Source organism: Telopea speciosissima, chromosome 9 (assembly GCF_018873765.1).
Source record: "Telopea speciosissima isolate NSW1024214 ecotype Mountain lineage chromosome 9, Tspe_v1, whole genome shotgun sequence".
Taxonomy (NCBI): Eukaryota; Viridiplantae; Streptophyta; class Magnoliopsida; order Proteales; family Proteaceae; genus Telopea; species Telopea speciosissima.
In genome coordinates, this window is record NC_057924.1 from 63,937,211 (window position 1) to 63,953,274 (window position 16,064).

Consider the following 16,064-nt stretch of genomic DNA (forward strand, 5'->3'; position numbering starts at 1 on the left):
CTGCCCTAAACCCATCATCAAAACCCTAATTCCCCTCTCTCTCATACAAAACTTATCTTCAAGCTTATGAAGTGCTCTCTCTCTCTCTCGGAAGAGAGTCACCAACAACAATCACACTCTAAAGAGAATCACCAATAACAATGCCACTCTGATGAGAGTCACCAATAACAATCACATGAAGACGCAGCCGCAACAAGGGAGCATGAAGAAATCGATCTCACAGGGTTTTGAGATCCAAAGTATGGGTTTAGACTCTGTGAGATCGACAGTTTTTGTTCTTGAACTGGGGGGGTTGACTTTTTATCCTTTTGGAATTTTATTTTTTAACTACTTTTATTGGATTTAAATACTGGGGTATTTTCTTATTTATGAATAATATCATAAGTAAATGAATATAATTATTCACTCAAATGATATTAGACATAAATAAGTGTTTGTCCTGGTTTCTGGCATAAATAAGTCTGTGTCCAGGTTTTGAGCCAGATTTCCTCAAGTTTCGATAGGCATAAGTGTTGAAACTTGCAAAATTACCAACATCTCAGTCGAAACTGGTCGAAACCTGTCGATTTAAAATATTTTTTAAAGTCACACCTTATCTAGTCTTGGTTTCTTGCGAAACCGAGATTTAGAACCATGCTAGAGATTGGCCCTATTTAATTGAAGAAAAAAAAAATCAGGGATCAGCAAGCATTCGGAGATTGATCTAGTAAAGTCGACCTACAGGGATGGCCCTATGAAAATCGATAACCAAAAAACAAGGATTGGTCCCTGTAAGGATCTCGAGAAGTCTCTCAGACCATGAGATAAAAAGTTTAGGGTAAAAAAACTGAGAGACATTAAAGTTCAAGGATCAAGGACTCAAGTACAGTGGGTGGTCTAGGAAAGCACCATTGAGGGCAGTAGTAGTGATGGGATCAGTAGTTGATGAAACCGAGAAGAGGAGAAAGAGAAAGAGGAGGTAGGTAGGTTAGAAAATCGAGGAGAGGAGAGACTTGTTGTACCTTAGGGTTGGAATCCCAGCTCTGATACTATGTTAATTGGGGAAATCTGACTTGTGTGAATGAGACACCAGCCAGACTTTATTTAGTAAGACGAGATACAAGTACAATAATGCCCCGAAACCTTAAAGACAATTCTACCCTTATACCCATATTACAATAATTATGAAACTTCAAAATCAATTTTTTACACAAAACACAAATTCTTAAGTCAGTGGGGTGGCTTTCTAGACAAAAAAATTGAAACTAGAGCTAGGCTACCATGAGAGAGCACATCTCAAAAATATGACAAATGGGATCATTAGCTCACATAAACCAGAAATTCATCTACAAAATGCAGGAAAACAATGTGACTCTATATTTATAGTATTGAAAATCATAAAGAAAACAAATACAGAATCAACATGTTGCAATGAACCAAAATTAGAAATCATATTCAGTTGAGACAGGAATACATCCAAAGAGAAGTTAACTCAGATAATTGACAATATAACCATTACCTCATTATCAGCCTCTGCAGCAAGGCGTAGTATCTGTGAGTTACGTGTAGAAGTTGTGGTTTCTTCATCTTCAAAGTCCTTGACAGATTTAACAATTGGAAGTTTCTTATGAATGTCAAGGGGACGAGGCCTGAATGACAGCCTATTCATGTCCGCTCATCTCCAAGTGAATCAAATATTTCTATGTGGTCATGCCAACCGCATTCACTTGCAGATAAGGACGAAGCAAATATAATCAACAAAATCCTACGATTGCTCTGAAGTGATAGAGATCAAAATTTAGAAACCATCTCCTTTTGTCAGTCCAACTTCCTCAGATCATTCTGTTAGTAGTATAATAAACTCAAAAGTAACAGCAGCCCCAGATTTCCCGTCAGCTGTCAGTCAGGAATTTTACCAACAGGGAAACCCCAAATATTGTCCTTTCTGCCCGAAAGAAAACAACATATAAGACGGAGCTCAACCAAAAAGAAAACAGGGAAATTAATACTTATTGAGCAATTAAACTCCATTTAAATACCAAATTTCAATAGAAAATGAAAGTCCACCTAGATAAACAAAGCAGATAATAAAGAGAATCCTAAACCCTATACATATGTGTGTAAGCGTTCTAACAAAGAGATGAGGCAGCATGTATGAATTCTCTCAAATGTTGAGCTTCGAATGAAATAGTATGTACTAATCAGATCTCTCACTATTCCTAGCAGTGAGCTAACGAATTCCATGTACTGTTAAGCAAAGAACTATTTTGATGTTCAGCCAGGGTTTTGATTATTAAATTTCGAGCAAAAAAACGAATATAAACAGACAAAACGAAGTCCTCAATGAGACAACATAGGAATAAAAAACTCATAACGGGCAAAAGCCCCTCGCTTGGCCAGAGTTGGGTACGTAGAGCGATATTTAAACAGAACAAATAACAATCGTAGCTTCTCTTGAAATTCGAATGACAAAACCTTCTGAATCCCAAAAACAGTCGTAAAACGTAACTTGGTGAAAGGATACCTGCATTGAATTGGCATTATTGTCAATTGATGGATGAGGCACCAACAAAGGAATCAGGGTTGATGCACAAAGTGTCAAAACGCTCTCGCACGTGCAGACTCAGGCGATTTAGGGCTCAGAAAATGTAAATCTCCAATGCTAATGTCAGAAGAGCAATGATTTGATGGAGGGGTTAGGTTTGCAAGACAGACACAGAATAGGAGAAAACAGGTTTGGGACTGTTTTAAAGGGGACCCAAAAAGGATGGATGAAGAGGACATCGTATACTATCGAACGATCAAAATGAATGGCATCGAATCGAAGCCGCCATTACGTACCATAGTTAGTAAGTTCAGGGACAAATGATATTAAACGCTCTTGACGGCAATAATACTTTTCAAAAAATCCAGCGCAATAAAAACGCTTATGGCATTGATATGGTATGTGTTTAATACGGCTGCTCTGTAAGCAATAATACTGGCATCTATTCACTATGTAACAAACATTTGCACCACCTAATATACCAGATAATAGTATGTAAACAATAATTTTATCAAAAGGAAGCCTTACAACTGAAATAAACACAATATAATAGCAGAATACTTAATCCCTATTGCATCTCATATTATCATATAACATAAAGGACCAAAACAACAAATACACAATAGAAGCGTCATCATATAGCCATCGCTGAAATATAATCAATAAATGTGCAGCAACAAATAAAAAATGTGTTAAGTTCAAAATGTGGGGATTGACATAGATTCTGACAGTGTTTTACGAAGTTTGAACACCATTGCTGCAAAATTTCAAGAGCCACCCACTACAATTTTACCAACTTGTCTACATAATGGTATTAACTGTGTCATACTTTCGGAGTGGAAAAGAGTTCTCTAGGCATTTTTACGAACTTGTCTACATAATGGTGTTAATTACATCATACTTTCGGAGTGGAAGAGTTCTCTAGGCACTTGTATCCAGTAAGCTGATATTAGAAAAATAACATTTGGAAGAAAGTCTCTTTTCTCAGTTTAGTCAACCCCAGGTAGTGACTAGTGGTCACCTATTCAAGCCTTTGGCCATATCAAAAGAGAGCTTACGCGTGCTAGCTATGAGTGAATTCTGAACTTAGTTTGATAATGAGTTTTGTGTCTGTTTTTGTGAAGTAAAACACCTCAACAAACACTAAATCTCACAAAGAAGAGTCAATGTGAAAGAGATAAGCGTGAAGAAGAGAAGGTGAGGAGCAGGTTTTGGTCCCGTCGTTTTTAACTCTCTTTCTGTCAATAACACCTCAGGACAATTTGAAGAACATAACTGCGTCATGTCGAAAGAGGAAAGGAGAGAGAGATACTTACAGAGAGGAGGGACCGCTGCAATCCACTGGAGAGTCGGAGGGATATTTCGTTGCAATCCACTGAGAAGGGAGAAGACACGCTGCAATCCAATACCCTTAGATGGAGAGTGGAGACTCGCCAGACTCGCCGCTGCAAGCCTGCAACCGTTGCCGGACGGATCCTCTTCGGTTACAAACAATTACGAAAGGGATTTAGGGTTCGAGTTTGGTTTGGGAGAAGAGGAGGAATCGAGATTTGGGGGTTTTGAATCAGTTATTTGTGGGAATTTAGATTAACGTTTTATAAGACGTATTATACGTTTAAAACGTATAATTCGTATTCAATATGCGATCTAATAAAAATCACATTTTTGCTGGTGTGTGGTTTTTGTGATTACCCTTTGTTGTTTCATCAAAAAAAAAGTTACATTTGTGCGTAAAATGTATTTTATTCCGCATTAGGTTTTGCTTTTCCTCATAATGTTGGGTTAAACTGGTTATGTCCTGCATCAAATCGGTTTCCTATACTCTTTTGATCAATGGGTCGGAAAGTGATGATATTATCCTTATTCGAAGAATCAAGCAAGGGGATCCTCCCTCTTCGGCAATTTTCATTTTATGTGCTCAAGCTTTATCTTCCATACTAATTGCGGTCATTTCAAAAGGAGAGATTCATGGCATTAAAATTAGAAATCGAGGTAATGTCTTCTCACATCTTCTTTTTACAAATTATTGTCTCCTCTTTGGTAGAGCCCATATCCAAGAGGTTATTGCGGTAAAGAAATGCCTCGATCTTTATTATCTAGCATATAGTCAAGAGATCAATCTAAAAAAAGTCTTGCATTACTGCAGTGAAAATACTTACTCCAATTTTAGAAGATGGTTTTCAAGAGTACTTAATTGCCAGGTTTATATTGAGGGGACGATCTCTTAAGATAGGTTCGAGAAGGACGTTTATAGCCTCCAGTTCTAGTATAAGGTTTGCTGGTCGAATATGGTTTATTAGGATGAGGATAAGGCTTAGGACATGGCTTTGGATAACTGGATCTGGTTCGGGGTTTGGATTTTCCTGGGATCTGGAGTTTTTCCATACCGAATTGTTCACAAAAATCTCCTAACTCATGAGAGCCTAGCTGTCGCTCATTTTATAGTTTCTTTTTAATCCTTACATTGGTACAGATTTGAAGACCTTCTTGTTGAATTTCAGCAATGAGTTCTCCAAAGGTATATTGATCAAGTGGGAGGAGACCTCTAGGCTTGTTCCGGAATCTCATTCAAACCTTTTCAACGAAAAGAGGGGATAGACTAGATATAAATTTTTCTTTCTAGAATTCGAAATTGCTATCATCTCGGAGCTATCTTCAAGTTTATCTCATATGGGGGCTTTCGGCTTTTTAGAATTTTGTTGAGTTCTAATGACCTTAATATAAGTTGACAGGAGCTTAGCTTTTGAATTATGATTTGATTTTTGGTCTATTGTTTTGAGGAAGGCATCATCTTTTGTGGTAAGGGTGTTAATACCTAGACCGTTCATGCAAAGAGAGGCTTTGTAAGGATCACAGTGGCAGTCAGGCTCAAAACTGGAGTCTGAGTCGGATTCTCCAAATAGTCCTTCCTCCTCTGCCAATTGGTTTACTTCTTTATCTGAATTTCCATTATTAGAATGGGAACTATAAAGAAGGATATCACATAGATTTTGTTTCCAAGTACCGTCAATGTTGAGAGTATTAATCTTTGCTTTGATCTGATATTGATTCTTAAAATGATCAATTTTGCCGCATTTATAACAAACTGGAGGTTTATTGCAAAGTTTATGCATATGCATTTTTATTCGGGTAGACACCTATATGCATATATATGAGAGCTAGAGATTGGGCTATAATGAGCTGACCCTAGGCCTTGATCCAAATGGCTATGGCTCAGCCTAGAGATGACATTCTAGAACCTTAAGCCAAATCTAACCAGCCAAAATGGGGCCAGGCCTGATTTTAGTTAGTAAGTTCGGGAACGGCAATTGAACGGGAACGGATACGTACGGCAATTAAACGGACTAGACGGTACTAATGCTTTTTAAAAATCCGGCTTCATAAAACGCATACGGTAATAATATGGTACGCGTTTAATATGGGTATAATACGGCATAGACGACAATAATACTTTAAAAAAAATGGACATATATTCATTATATAATATGCATTCACCACCTAATAAACAAAATAATATCATGATTTTATGAACTAAAATAAACACAATAATATAATATGCTATATAGCATCCCTAAGATTATCATTTAACATACCAAAATATCAATAATCTACAAAAAAATGAATGTAGATTGTCTAAAAATGAGATGAGCAAGTTGATTACCTTATCATTAAATCATTCTTCCAACATTACATTTATTTCTATCTGCAATGAGATAACCATATATTTTTAACCAGATGTGTTATTGTGAAGGGGGATGAGTTCCCACTAATTAACCAATACAAGACAAGAGGGAGAGTTTCAGATATGGATCTCCACTGTACACATTAGCTACAAGAGACAGAAAAACAAGAATAAAATAGAATAGAGATTGAGCCGTTCTCGCCAATATCACACCAGATTCATTTGCTTCACCACCACCATCAAAGTTCAAAGACCAGAGAAACAAGAGGAGAGTACAAGACTTAAGTGCCGTGTTGTGGATCCCAAAGAAATAACCAAATCCATCTCTATCGTCAATAAAAGCTCACGCATATGACAAGCTAAAGTAGAAATAGATCCAAAAACACAAAAAGTGTCCGAACACACTCTTTCTTTATTTTCCCAAAAATTAAATTTCTCTTATCCACCGACCTTTCTGCATTCTTCACAGAGCTGAGGATTAGAGATCTTGAGCTGCCCAAAGCATTGCAGAGCTTCAGTTCTTGGTCTTTGAACTTTGTGATTTTTGGTTTGATTAGCAAACAATAGGAACTAAAGAAAGGGATACTAATTGAACAACAGTGGAAGAAGGAGAAACGTCGCCGCTGCCGTCGCCGACGAAGCTTTGTTGAACGGAGATGGGGAGGATGATTGGAGATGGAGGGCGGCTACTGTTGCCTGCTACAGTTGCATGTTCAACGCAAATCGAAAGGGACGAAAGGGAAAGTGAAATCCTTTCCCTAAATTCTAATCTTTTGGATATGTTTAAAAAAAAAAAAAAAAAGTATAACATGCATACTATACGAGTATAATACTCGATCGATTAAAAAACACGTTTTTTTTATAAAAATATGGGAAAATATGAGGACGGGAATATTATACGTTACAAAATTCGAGTACGCGTATTATACGCATATTTACTAACTAAGGGCCTGATAGGGCGTAGTGGCCTAAGTTGAACCTCTTATTTTAGATTGGGGCTCTCATCAAAGGGTGTCAAGCACAAAAAAAAAAAAAAATTTATTTAATTTTTATAGAAAGCACAACAAATTCAGTTCCAAATCACCGAGTTGGCCCGGGGGACCTTTTTTGTTATTAGGAACAAGACCGTTTTCATAGTTACCATAATTTTAGAAATGGACGGCTGAGATTAGGCCTCACGTGCCTCATCTTATATATAACGCTAGGTATGTTGTTACGGTTGAAGCCTCTGCAATTGACGCCTAAACCCTAGCAACTGCGCGACGTCTGATCCACCATGGGTAAGCTAACTCCCTCCATTTGGTTCTATACGCTTTTTACATTAAAGTGGAGAGTCTTATAGTGCATTTATTTACCTGTTTATAGCATCTATTATATGCATTCAGGTGCTACGGTATTGAGTTTTCGTTTTTTGATTCATGAGTGACAACAGTAGAGCAAGATTCAGCTTAGGGTACAGAGTGCAACTTGAAAGTGGAATGGTGCTCTTGCTTCTTTTTCCCCATGTAATATAGCAACACAGAACCATTTCGGTGCATAGTTTAGAACCCTTATCCTTCATTGTGGGTTGCAACAGTTTCAGGATGAATTATTTATATTAAGTTTTGTTAAACCCCAATGAATAATTTGTTGAAGCCACGAGTAATTCTTTCTGGATCAGCTTCACTGAACATGTTCATTTTAAGGTTCTTTTGTTTAATTGCAAGTTTAGTCTTTTCTTGGCTCAGTCATACAAATTCTCTGTTTGAATGATTTGAAACTGACACTTTGTCAGTAGGATGGTTACATGTGGTCATACATTATACATCTAAAACCTATTGGGTCAAAAAGTTCCAAATTTTATTTGAGAAGACTGATAATGTGCCAGAAAACTTTTTCATGGAGGAATTTTCATTCAAGATTTTTATATTCTGACATAAATCCTCTTAATTCCTTTGTGGTGGGAATGATAGTTTCGCCTAATGCAAGAATAGCAGCAGTGGAAAATGGAAACCTACACAATTCTCTCATGAAAATCTGAAAGAAAAAAAAAGAACAATTAAAATGTTCCTTTTATTTTCACAATTTTTTGATGAATAAGTTTTTTAAATGAATAAATAATGTAGAGTTGTCTTAGCTGTCTATATGATTTTTCCAATATGTAAGATGTTAATTCGGATTGTCAAAAGTTATACTCCACACATCATTATGTGGATATATGTAATATATGGGGGACCGTAATTGAATCTCAGTAATTTATGATGTAAGGCCTATAGGACCATGTCTAGAGCCCATCTTCTTCTCCAACAGTAACTACTAAGTAGTAGTCCTCATGCCTTACGAAATTTTGGTATCTATTATCAGTTGTAGAAAACTTGTGGGCAGGCCTCGTCGCAATGGCAAGGTTGCTCCATTGCGACCTAGTGGTTGCAGCTATGAGTTGGGAAAGAGCCTCTCTGCGAAGTGGGGGTTAAGGCTGAGTACAATATAGCCTTCTCCAGACCCCACTGTGGCGGGAGCCTCGTGCACTGGGTACACCCTTTATTATCAGTTGTAGAAAATGAACGTCCTTAACAATATGGAGTTACGAAGTTGTGTGTGTGGATGGATTGGTTTTTTATTGGTCCTCTACAGCCCGCATTCGCTGTGAATATGGCTGTGTGGTTATTATGCCTTCGCTTTCGCATGTCTAGTTGCAGTCTGCTTCCTTACGAGTTCTTATTATAATTCTGGCTCGTTTCGTATTAGGATCTGACATTGGGTCTCCGGTTTTTATATTCAAGGTTTGTTTTGTTTAGTTGTGAAAAATGAATTTTCAATGTTTTGATAGTTGATACTTCTGTTTTTATGGGTGTTATGTTAGGGGCTTACAAGTACGTCTCTGAGCTATGGAGGAAGAAGCAGAGTGATGTTATGAGATTTTTGCAGAGGGTTAGTGATGGGGACATCAGTCCCATTCCTAAAGACTTTCGAAGAGTTTACCAACGAAGACGGCGCAGACATCTTCAACTTGGATTAGGCTCACTTTGGTTGGATGGAGATTTCTTTCGTAATGGACTGTGGTGCTGATCTGGAGTGCTTTTGCTGGCCTAAGTACTTTTAATCTTATTGTAATTTGGGTTATATGTAATTTTGGTTCAATTTGGTTCAGTTTTTTTTTTTTGAAGTCTTTAAGTTGTTTAAGTCACAACCCAGGCCCAGGCCTAGGCCCACTTGGGACTAGTCTTTAAGTTGTTTCAGCCATAGCCTAGGCCCAGGCCCACTTGGGGTCATTATTTAAGTTGTTTAAGTCATTGTCCAGGCCCAAGCCCATTGGAACAGATTATACTTTTGCTTTTTGGCACTTTCCCCTAGGTTATTGGACTATGTGCCCAATAAAAAAAACCTAGTTAGGCCTTTTCTTCTATTGTTTGTGTCTATTTAAAGGTGTAATAGGCCATTCGGCCAGGGTTGTTGAATGTTAAGAAATGAAATGAAATAAGCTATTGGCTCATGGGTCTCCTTCTCCTCTCTTGTGTGGAGCATCTTCTCCCCTCAACCCCCCAAATGGATTTTCTTCTTCTTCTTATCTCCTTCTCTGTTCTAGCAGCACAACAGGTAAGTCATTTCTATTCCTCTCCCCCCCCCCCCCCCTTCTTCTTCCCCTCTTATCCAGTTAGGTCTGCTCAGTTTTTCTTCTTCTTTCTTTTTCTGTTTATCACATCACCTACCCTACCCTCTTCCCCTACTCGAATGCATGCTCATCACTACCCTTCCCCTCCTTGTCATATTTACTAATTAAACATTTGGAACCCTTTTATTTTTTGACCTGATATGCACTTATATTGCTGCTAGTTTTGGTGCATCTTCTTCATACTTCCTTATGTCTTATTTTCTATTGGAATGCATGCCTAGGACTAGTACAGCATGAACTCTTTTTAGAGTATTGAAAGGTCTGCACTTGATTTGCTAATTTATGTATTGTTTCCCCTTCCCCATTTTGCCTATCAAATGTTTGTGGAAATGATGTTGTGAGCTCTATTTTGTATTGTTCATTATTGCATACTCTTCAATGTTTTATTCAAGCACATTAGTCTGTATATGCTGCTGCTACCCATTTCTGTTGTCTGCTGTCCTATGAGTTTTAACCCATTAGTTATCTTAAGTAGCAATCCATGTAGGAGCCCTAGTTTCTAGGTATCCCCCTGCATCAACTTGGTATCAGAGCTTGTGTTTAAGCTATCTTAGGTTGCTGTTACATTAGGGCAATCTGTCCCACACTTTGCCATAGTTCTATCCTTTCGGTTCCAGCCTCAATGTGAACAACCTTGAGTACAGTCATTCCTTTCCTAGGTTGTTGACAATCCTAATCTAAGTGTTTGATCTCTTGTATGTCCACCAGGAGTGGTAGAACATACCAAAACATGCCAGGCTCCAATAGCTCTACCATTACATCTGAACAATTAGAAAGGATCTTCAAACAGAATGAAGAAACCTTAAGAGCTATCCAGGAAATTTCAGACCGACTTAATGTTGTAGAAACATCCATGCGACAAGACCCCACTGTTCAAGGTAACAGACCTAGACAAGAAGTTACCCAACAAGAACTTGAAGAGCATGATCGTGACATTGATGATCATGATAGGTATGGGGATAACTTCCTACGCAATGGGCGTGGTCGAGGTAGAGGAAGAGGTCGAGGACCTCAAGGGCATCATTTTCAAAGGAATTATCATCCACATAGGGATGAGGAATTCTATGAACCCCAAGATCGAGAATTTGACATTAGGAGAATGGTCAAGGTTGAAGCCCCCTCCTATGATGGGCAAATTGATGCCAAAGTCTTGTTGGATTGGATTAGGCAAATGGGCAGATATTTTGATTTCTATGAAATGTCCGAGGAAGTTCGCTTCCGATTTGCCAAAAACAATCTCACAGGAGCAGCCCAAGATTTCTGGACAGAACTTAGGAATTGAGCCTATGTCCACATGGGTGGAAATGCAAGAGAGACTCAAAAGGGAGTTTCTGCCTATGACCTATAGGCTTCCACTTCTAAATGAGATGAACACCCATAGGCAAGGAAAGTTGTCTGTAACTGAGTACATGAGCAAGTTCAATGAACTGAAAATAAGGAGCCGTACTCGTGACGATAATGAACAGACCCTTTCTAGATTCCTTAGGGACACGTTTGGTTGGAGATGTTGTCGGAGTCGAATTCCATGAAATTCGGATTCCGTCATTTTTCGGGTGTTTGGTTTCTCGGAACCCGGATTCGTATTGGATTCCAAGAATCCATAAAAATGTACTTCTCTATGTAAATTTTGGAATCCACCAGAATTCGTCCAAGGGGGTGAATTCTACATAGAATCCGGGATTCCAAGCCCTCAAATAAATACGGTGGAATCTTGTGGACTCCAATTTTATCGAGATTGAAATGAAGGAAGTCGGTACTAGGGTTTCTCTCAGCCTTCTCGTTTCTTCTCCAAACCGAAGACGAAGTTGTCTCTACAACTCTCGTCTTGCCATCTCGTTTCTTCTCCAAACCGAAGACGAAGGAAGTCGATACTAGGGTTTCTCTCAGCCTTCTCGTTTCTTCTCCAAACCAAAGGAGAAGTCATCTCTGCAACTCTGGTCTTGCCATCTCGTTTCTTCTCCAAACCGAAGGCGAAGGAAGTCAATAGTAGGGTTTCTCTCAGCCTTCTCGTTTTCGTCTACAAAGGTTCTTTACTACTCCATTTATCTCTCTCTCTCTTTGTTTCTTTGTCTCTCACTCTCTATCTCTATCGTTGTCTCTGTCTCTCTCTCTCTCTCTCTCTGTGTCTATGTATCTCCCTGTCTCTCCCTTTATCATTGTCTGATTGTAGTTAGGGTTTATTTAAAAAAAAAAAAATTGGAAGTATTTGATTGCTAACCGATTTTCCTCTCCATTTCAGGTTCGATTGTAGTTAGGGTTGTTTTGAAAATCTCCGGTGGAAGGAACATCTTGGATTAACGCTGGTATACCACATTTCTTCACTCTCTCCCTTCTCTGAGACAACTGCATTATAGTTATGGATTTTTTAAAAATACATAGGTTAAGTAGATGATTTGGGGGCGACTTGAGAGCCCTGAGTGTTAGCTCTGGTGGCTGTATGTTATATGTTGATTAAGTTAATAAACAGGGGACTGGTACTCGCTTAAACAAATCCAAAACCTGACCACTTCTTTCAACGAATCTTGATTGATCCCCATGAACATGCCGATCCAAAGGAAGGAGCTCACATGTGGGCACTATTCTGTGTAAACCCTCGTCCCCCCCTTTTCTGTGAAGGCTTTCCTATTCTGCTGTTTCTTTGTGCCCAAAGAAATTGCAAAGGAAACAGCCTCTGTAGAATTGCCTTTCAGATAACATGGATATTAGGCGAATTGAAATCATCTTATGCTAAATATGGACCTGCCAATTCAAGAACAAGCAAGCCATCATAAGACAGCCATAACAGATTGGCTATTTCGCACTTCTAGAATAGGTGTATTGAAGTCTATTTCCTTACACAGGTAGCACTCAAGTGAAACCATCCTCACAATAGTTTCCACTCTGAGGTGAGGCTGAGCCCAACATTTGATCAATTTGTACTTTCTGGTGGCTCAAAGCACAGATGACCATAATATGATGTAACCGTTTAAACTCTTGACCACTTCTTTCAACCAATCTTTGTCCTCCCTTAAACTGCCAAATCTGCAATCATGCAGTTGTTGAAATAGATTAGTGCAATCTTTGTATTCTTTGTCCAGAAACTGGGATTTTTATACTAAAAAACATAAATGGGAAAATCCTGCTTGGTGGTGTTTCCTACGCCCTCTCACAGGGCACCGTGAGATGACGCCTCTGCCACTGGGTAGTTACCCAAGCGTGCTCCCCCATTGGACACATTCTCCTTCTCCAAGCACATCTCAGCCCAAGCAGTAAGTTTTGGACACTTAGCTTCCATGTTGAAGTTCCCAAATGTTTCATAGGAGTAAAACCAAGTGTAGAAAGGAATGAGACTCAAATCCATAAAACCAAACTTCTCTCCCCCAAAGTAAGGGTTCTCTCCAAGCTCTCCTTCCAACACTTTCAAGGACTCTATCAGCTCCTTCTTTGCTGTCTCAGTCTCTTCTCCTTTTGACATGCATGTCTTCCTACCACCCTGTGTCCATGTTGCATCAGATTTTCCGTTGTGACCCAGGCTGCTCTTATTGGATGAACTATGGTAATTGATCATTGAAAACAGGTTCAGCTATAACTTTGTATAACTCCTTGAAGCAGTAGGGCTACCAATTAGATGAATGTTTGATGTATGTAGGGAGTAAACTCAGAAATCAAAGTAAAAAAAAATTGGAAGTTTCCTTGCTCATTTGGAAACTCTTTATAGGCAACTCTACAGGACAGTTCCACATAGTTAATGGGAATTGGTGATTTATTATGGTGATTTTTCGAAAACCTCATAATAATTATTCCCAGATATGGATGTGCTCATGGGCTTCTTATTTTTTTCTGATTGTATTGCTTCTTGATAGGTCTGGGTTTTGGAAATTTGTTTAAAGGCGCTAATTAAACGTCATGGAACTCTTAAAAAAAAAAGGAAATACTTGTAACATGGTGATCATGCATTGTAACCATGGCATCATCTTGCATGAGTTGCAGAGTTTGGGCCTTAGAAGCAATTCAGTTCTGTTTTAGTATTTGGATTGGCAACATGTTGAATGACCACCTCACCAGGTTAGATATATCCACAGATGTGGGTTTGAGATTTACACTAGTCATGAAGGGCCTCACTAGCTATCAAGTATCATTTGATAATGGACCATTCAAGTGTTCTAGATAATTCTTTCATAGCTTTGTGATGATATTTTGATTAGTTTTGCAAGACTGCCCTGGTTATTCTAAGTTTAATTGGAAAATGATGTAGGTGATGACCACTGGATTCAAGAATCAGTTTTTCTTTTACTTTTTGCTACCAGTAATAGTTCTGAAAATGATTTTAGTTGTTTCTAGTGGGAGAGTCAAGTTGCACAACAATCCCAAAAAAAAAATTTCACCCCATGGGATGTCTTCTCTCCAAATAATATCCAAAATTGGTGTTGGATGGGGGGCTCAGGTATGGTAGTTCTTTATCTCACATTCATTGTCATCTTGGTCCATTCCTATCAGTCTTGAGAGCTCATTAGACTAGAAAGCAATATACTATCAGTCTTGGAATGTCATGTCCTCTTAGTTAGTGGTTCTATTTGTTGTTGATTAAATTCCAAGCTCCACTTGATGGGTCTTTAGCTCAAATTGGTAGAGCACTTGGAACATGAGCATGTTCCAGGGATGGTAGTTCAAATCCACCAAGGCCCTTTTTATTCAACTGTTCATAGCATAGTCAGTTATGACACTAATCCACACAAGAACCCAAATTTAATGGCATCTTTGAAATTTGACAAAAAAATTTATATGTATGTATTTAAATTAAATGGATATGGATTTTTTACCATATGTAGAGATCTCTGTTGTTTGAAAATGCCCGTACTATGAGTTTTGCTTTGTTGAAGTAACATAACACCACTTAGTGCTAATTTTGTAATTTTTATGGACACATGAAAAATTGGGCAAGATTTTCTTTTGAGAATTTTAATCCAATTTTTTTTTATTATTATTATCATTTCTTTTTATAAAGTCATATTAAATGTATGCATATGTTGTATAACAAAATAAGATTAAAATATTTTTTTATACAAAATTCAAGTAGAATCCAACTGATAGACTCAGGGTAACCAAACAGTCTTACATATGGATTCAGAAGGATTCCACCTGACAGATCTAGGGCAACCAAACAGTTTTTCAGCTGGATTCCACCTAACAGACCCAGGGTAACCAAACAGGTTTTTTATCAGAATCCAAATCCACATGAACCAGATTCTTAAGAACCTGATCCAATGTAAGAATCTGACTCCTCTGACACCTTCAACCAAAGCGTCCTAGTGGACTCAATTCAGACATTCGAACACGCATGGCACCACACATGGTTCGAGATGTCCATCAGGCTTTTAGAGTTGCCTTGGAACTTGAGTCATCCATGAGGACCTTTCCTCAAAAGAAGAGTTTCCAAAGTGGAGAGTCAAATGCCAAAAAGCCTTTTCAAGGTTCTTCAAGTTTCTCTAAGACAACTGGCAACCCTCCTCGTCAGTTTGAGAACAACAAGGATAAGGGCATTTTAGGTGCAACACCAAAAAAGAATGGTCAACAACAATGTTTTAAGTGTCAAGGATTTGGCCATTATGTTAGAGACTGCCCCAACATGAATCTTTACGTTGGGAACCAGAATCTTGAAGAGGAAGACCAGAGTGAAAACCAAGATGAGAGTCAGGATGATGAGTTTGAGGATCACAATCCAAATGAGATCATTTCTGATGAAGAACAAGAGGAGAGCAATATCTCCCGATTAGGTGTTGTTCGATGCATGGTCTCGCAACCCAAAAGCGACGATGATTGGCGGCGAACCAATATCTTCATCACTCACACCTGTCATCAGGGTAAGAATTGCCATGTCGCTATTGACAATGGAAGTTGCATGAATGTGGTTTCTCAAAGTGTTGTGGCTAGAATGGGACTCAAACCTCAAGCCCATCCAAAGCCATACAAAGTCGCTTGGGTCGATCAATCTACTATTCCTGTCACTCTTAGGTGCTTAGTCCATTTGCATTTTGCGGGCTATGAGGAGAGAGTTTGGTGCGATGTCCTAGAGATGGACGTTGCCCACATCATTTTAGGGAGACCTTGGTTGTATGACCGAGATGTCACAAACTATGGGAAGTCTAACACCTGTGTCTTTGAATTTAAAGGGAAAAAGATTAGATTGACACCTAGTGCACCTAAGGAAGTAAAGGTCCCCGAACACA

General features: G+C 38.6%; 1 protein-coding gene and 1 long non-coding RNA gene across 2 annotated transcripts in view; one reads left to right on the plus strand and one right to left on the minus strand.

The window, feature by feature from the left end:
- Window positions 1–1,862, minus strand: part of LOC122639706 — a 51,288-nt gene extending 49,426 nt beyond the window's left edge. Inside the window, exon 1 of the mRNA XM_043832618.1 lies at window positions 1,499–1,862. Coding sequence (XP_043688553.1) covers window positions 1,499–1,648 — 150 coding nt within the window. The 5' untranslated portion in view covers window positions 1,649–1,862. The remainder of the gene's footprint in view (window positions 1–1,498) is intronic.
- Window positions 1,863–7,368: 5,506 nt separating this feature from the next.
- On the plus strand, window positions 7,369–9,080 carry LOC122639710. The gene is made up of 2 exons (XR_006329559.1): window positions 7,369–7,486; window positions 9,049–9,080. It is a non-coding gene; the product is annotated as an uncharacterized LOC122639710 (long non-coding RNA).
- Window positions 9,081–16,064: the final 6,984 nt, after the last annotated feature.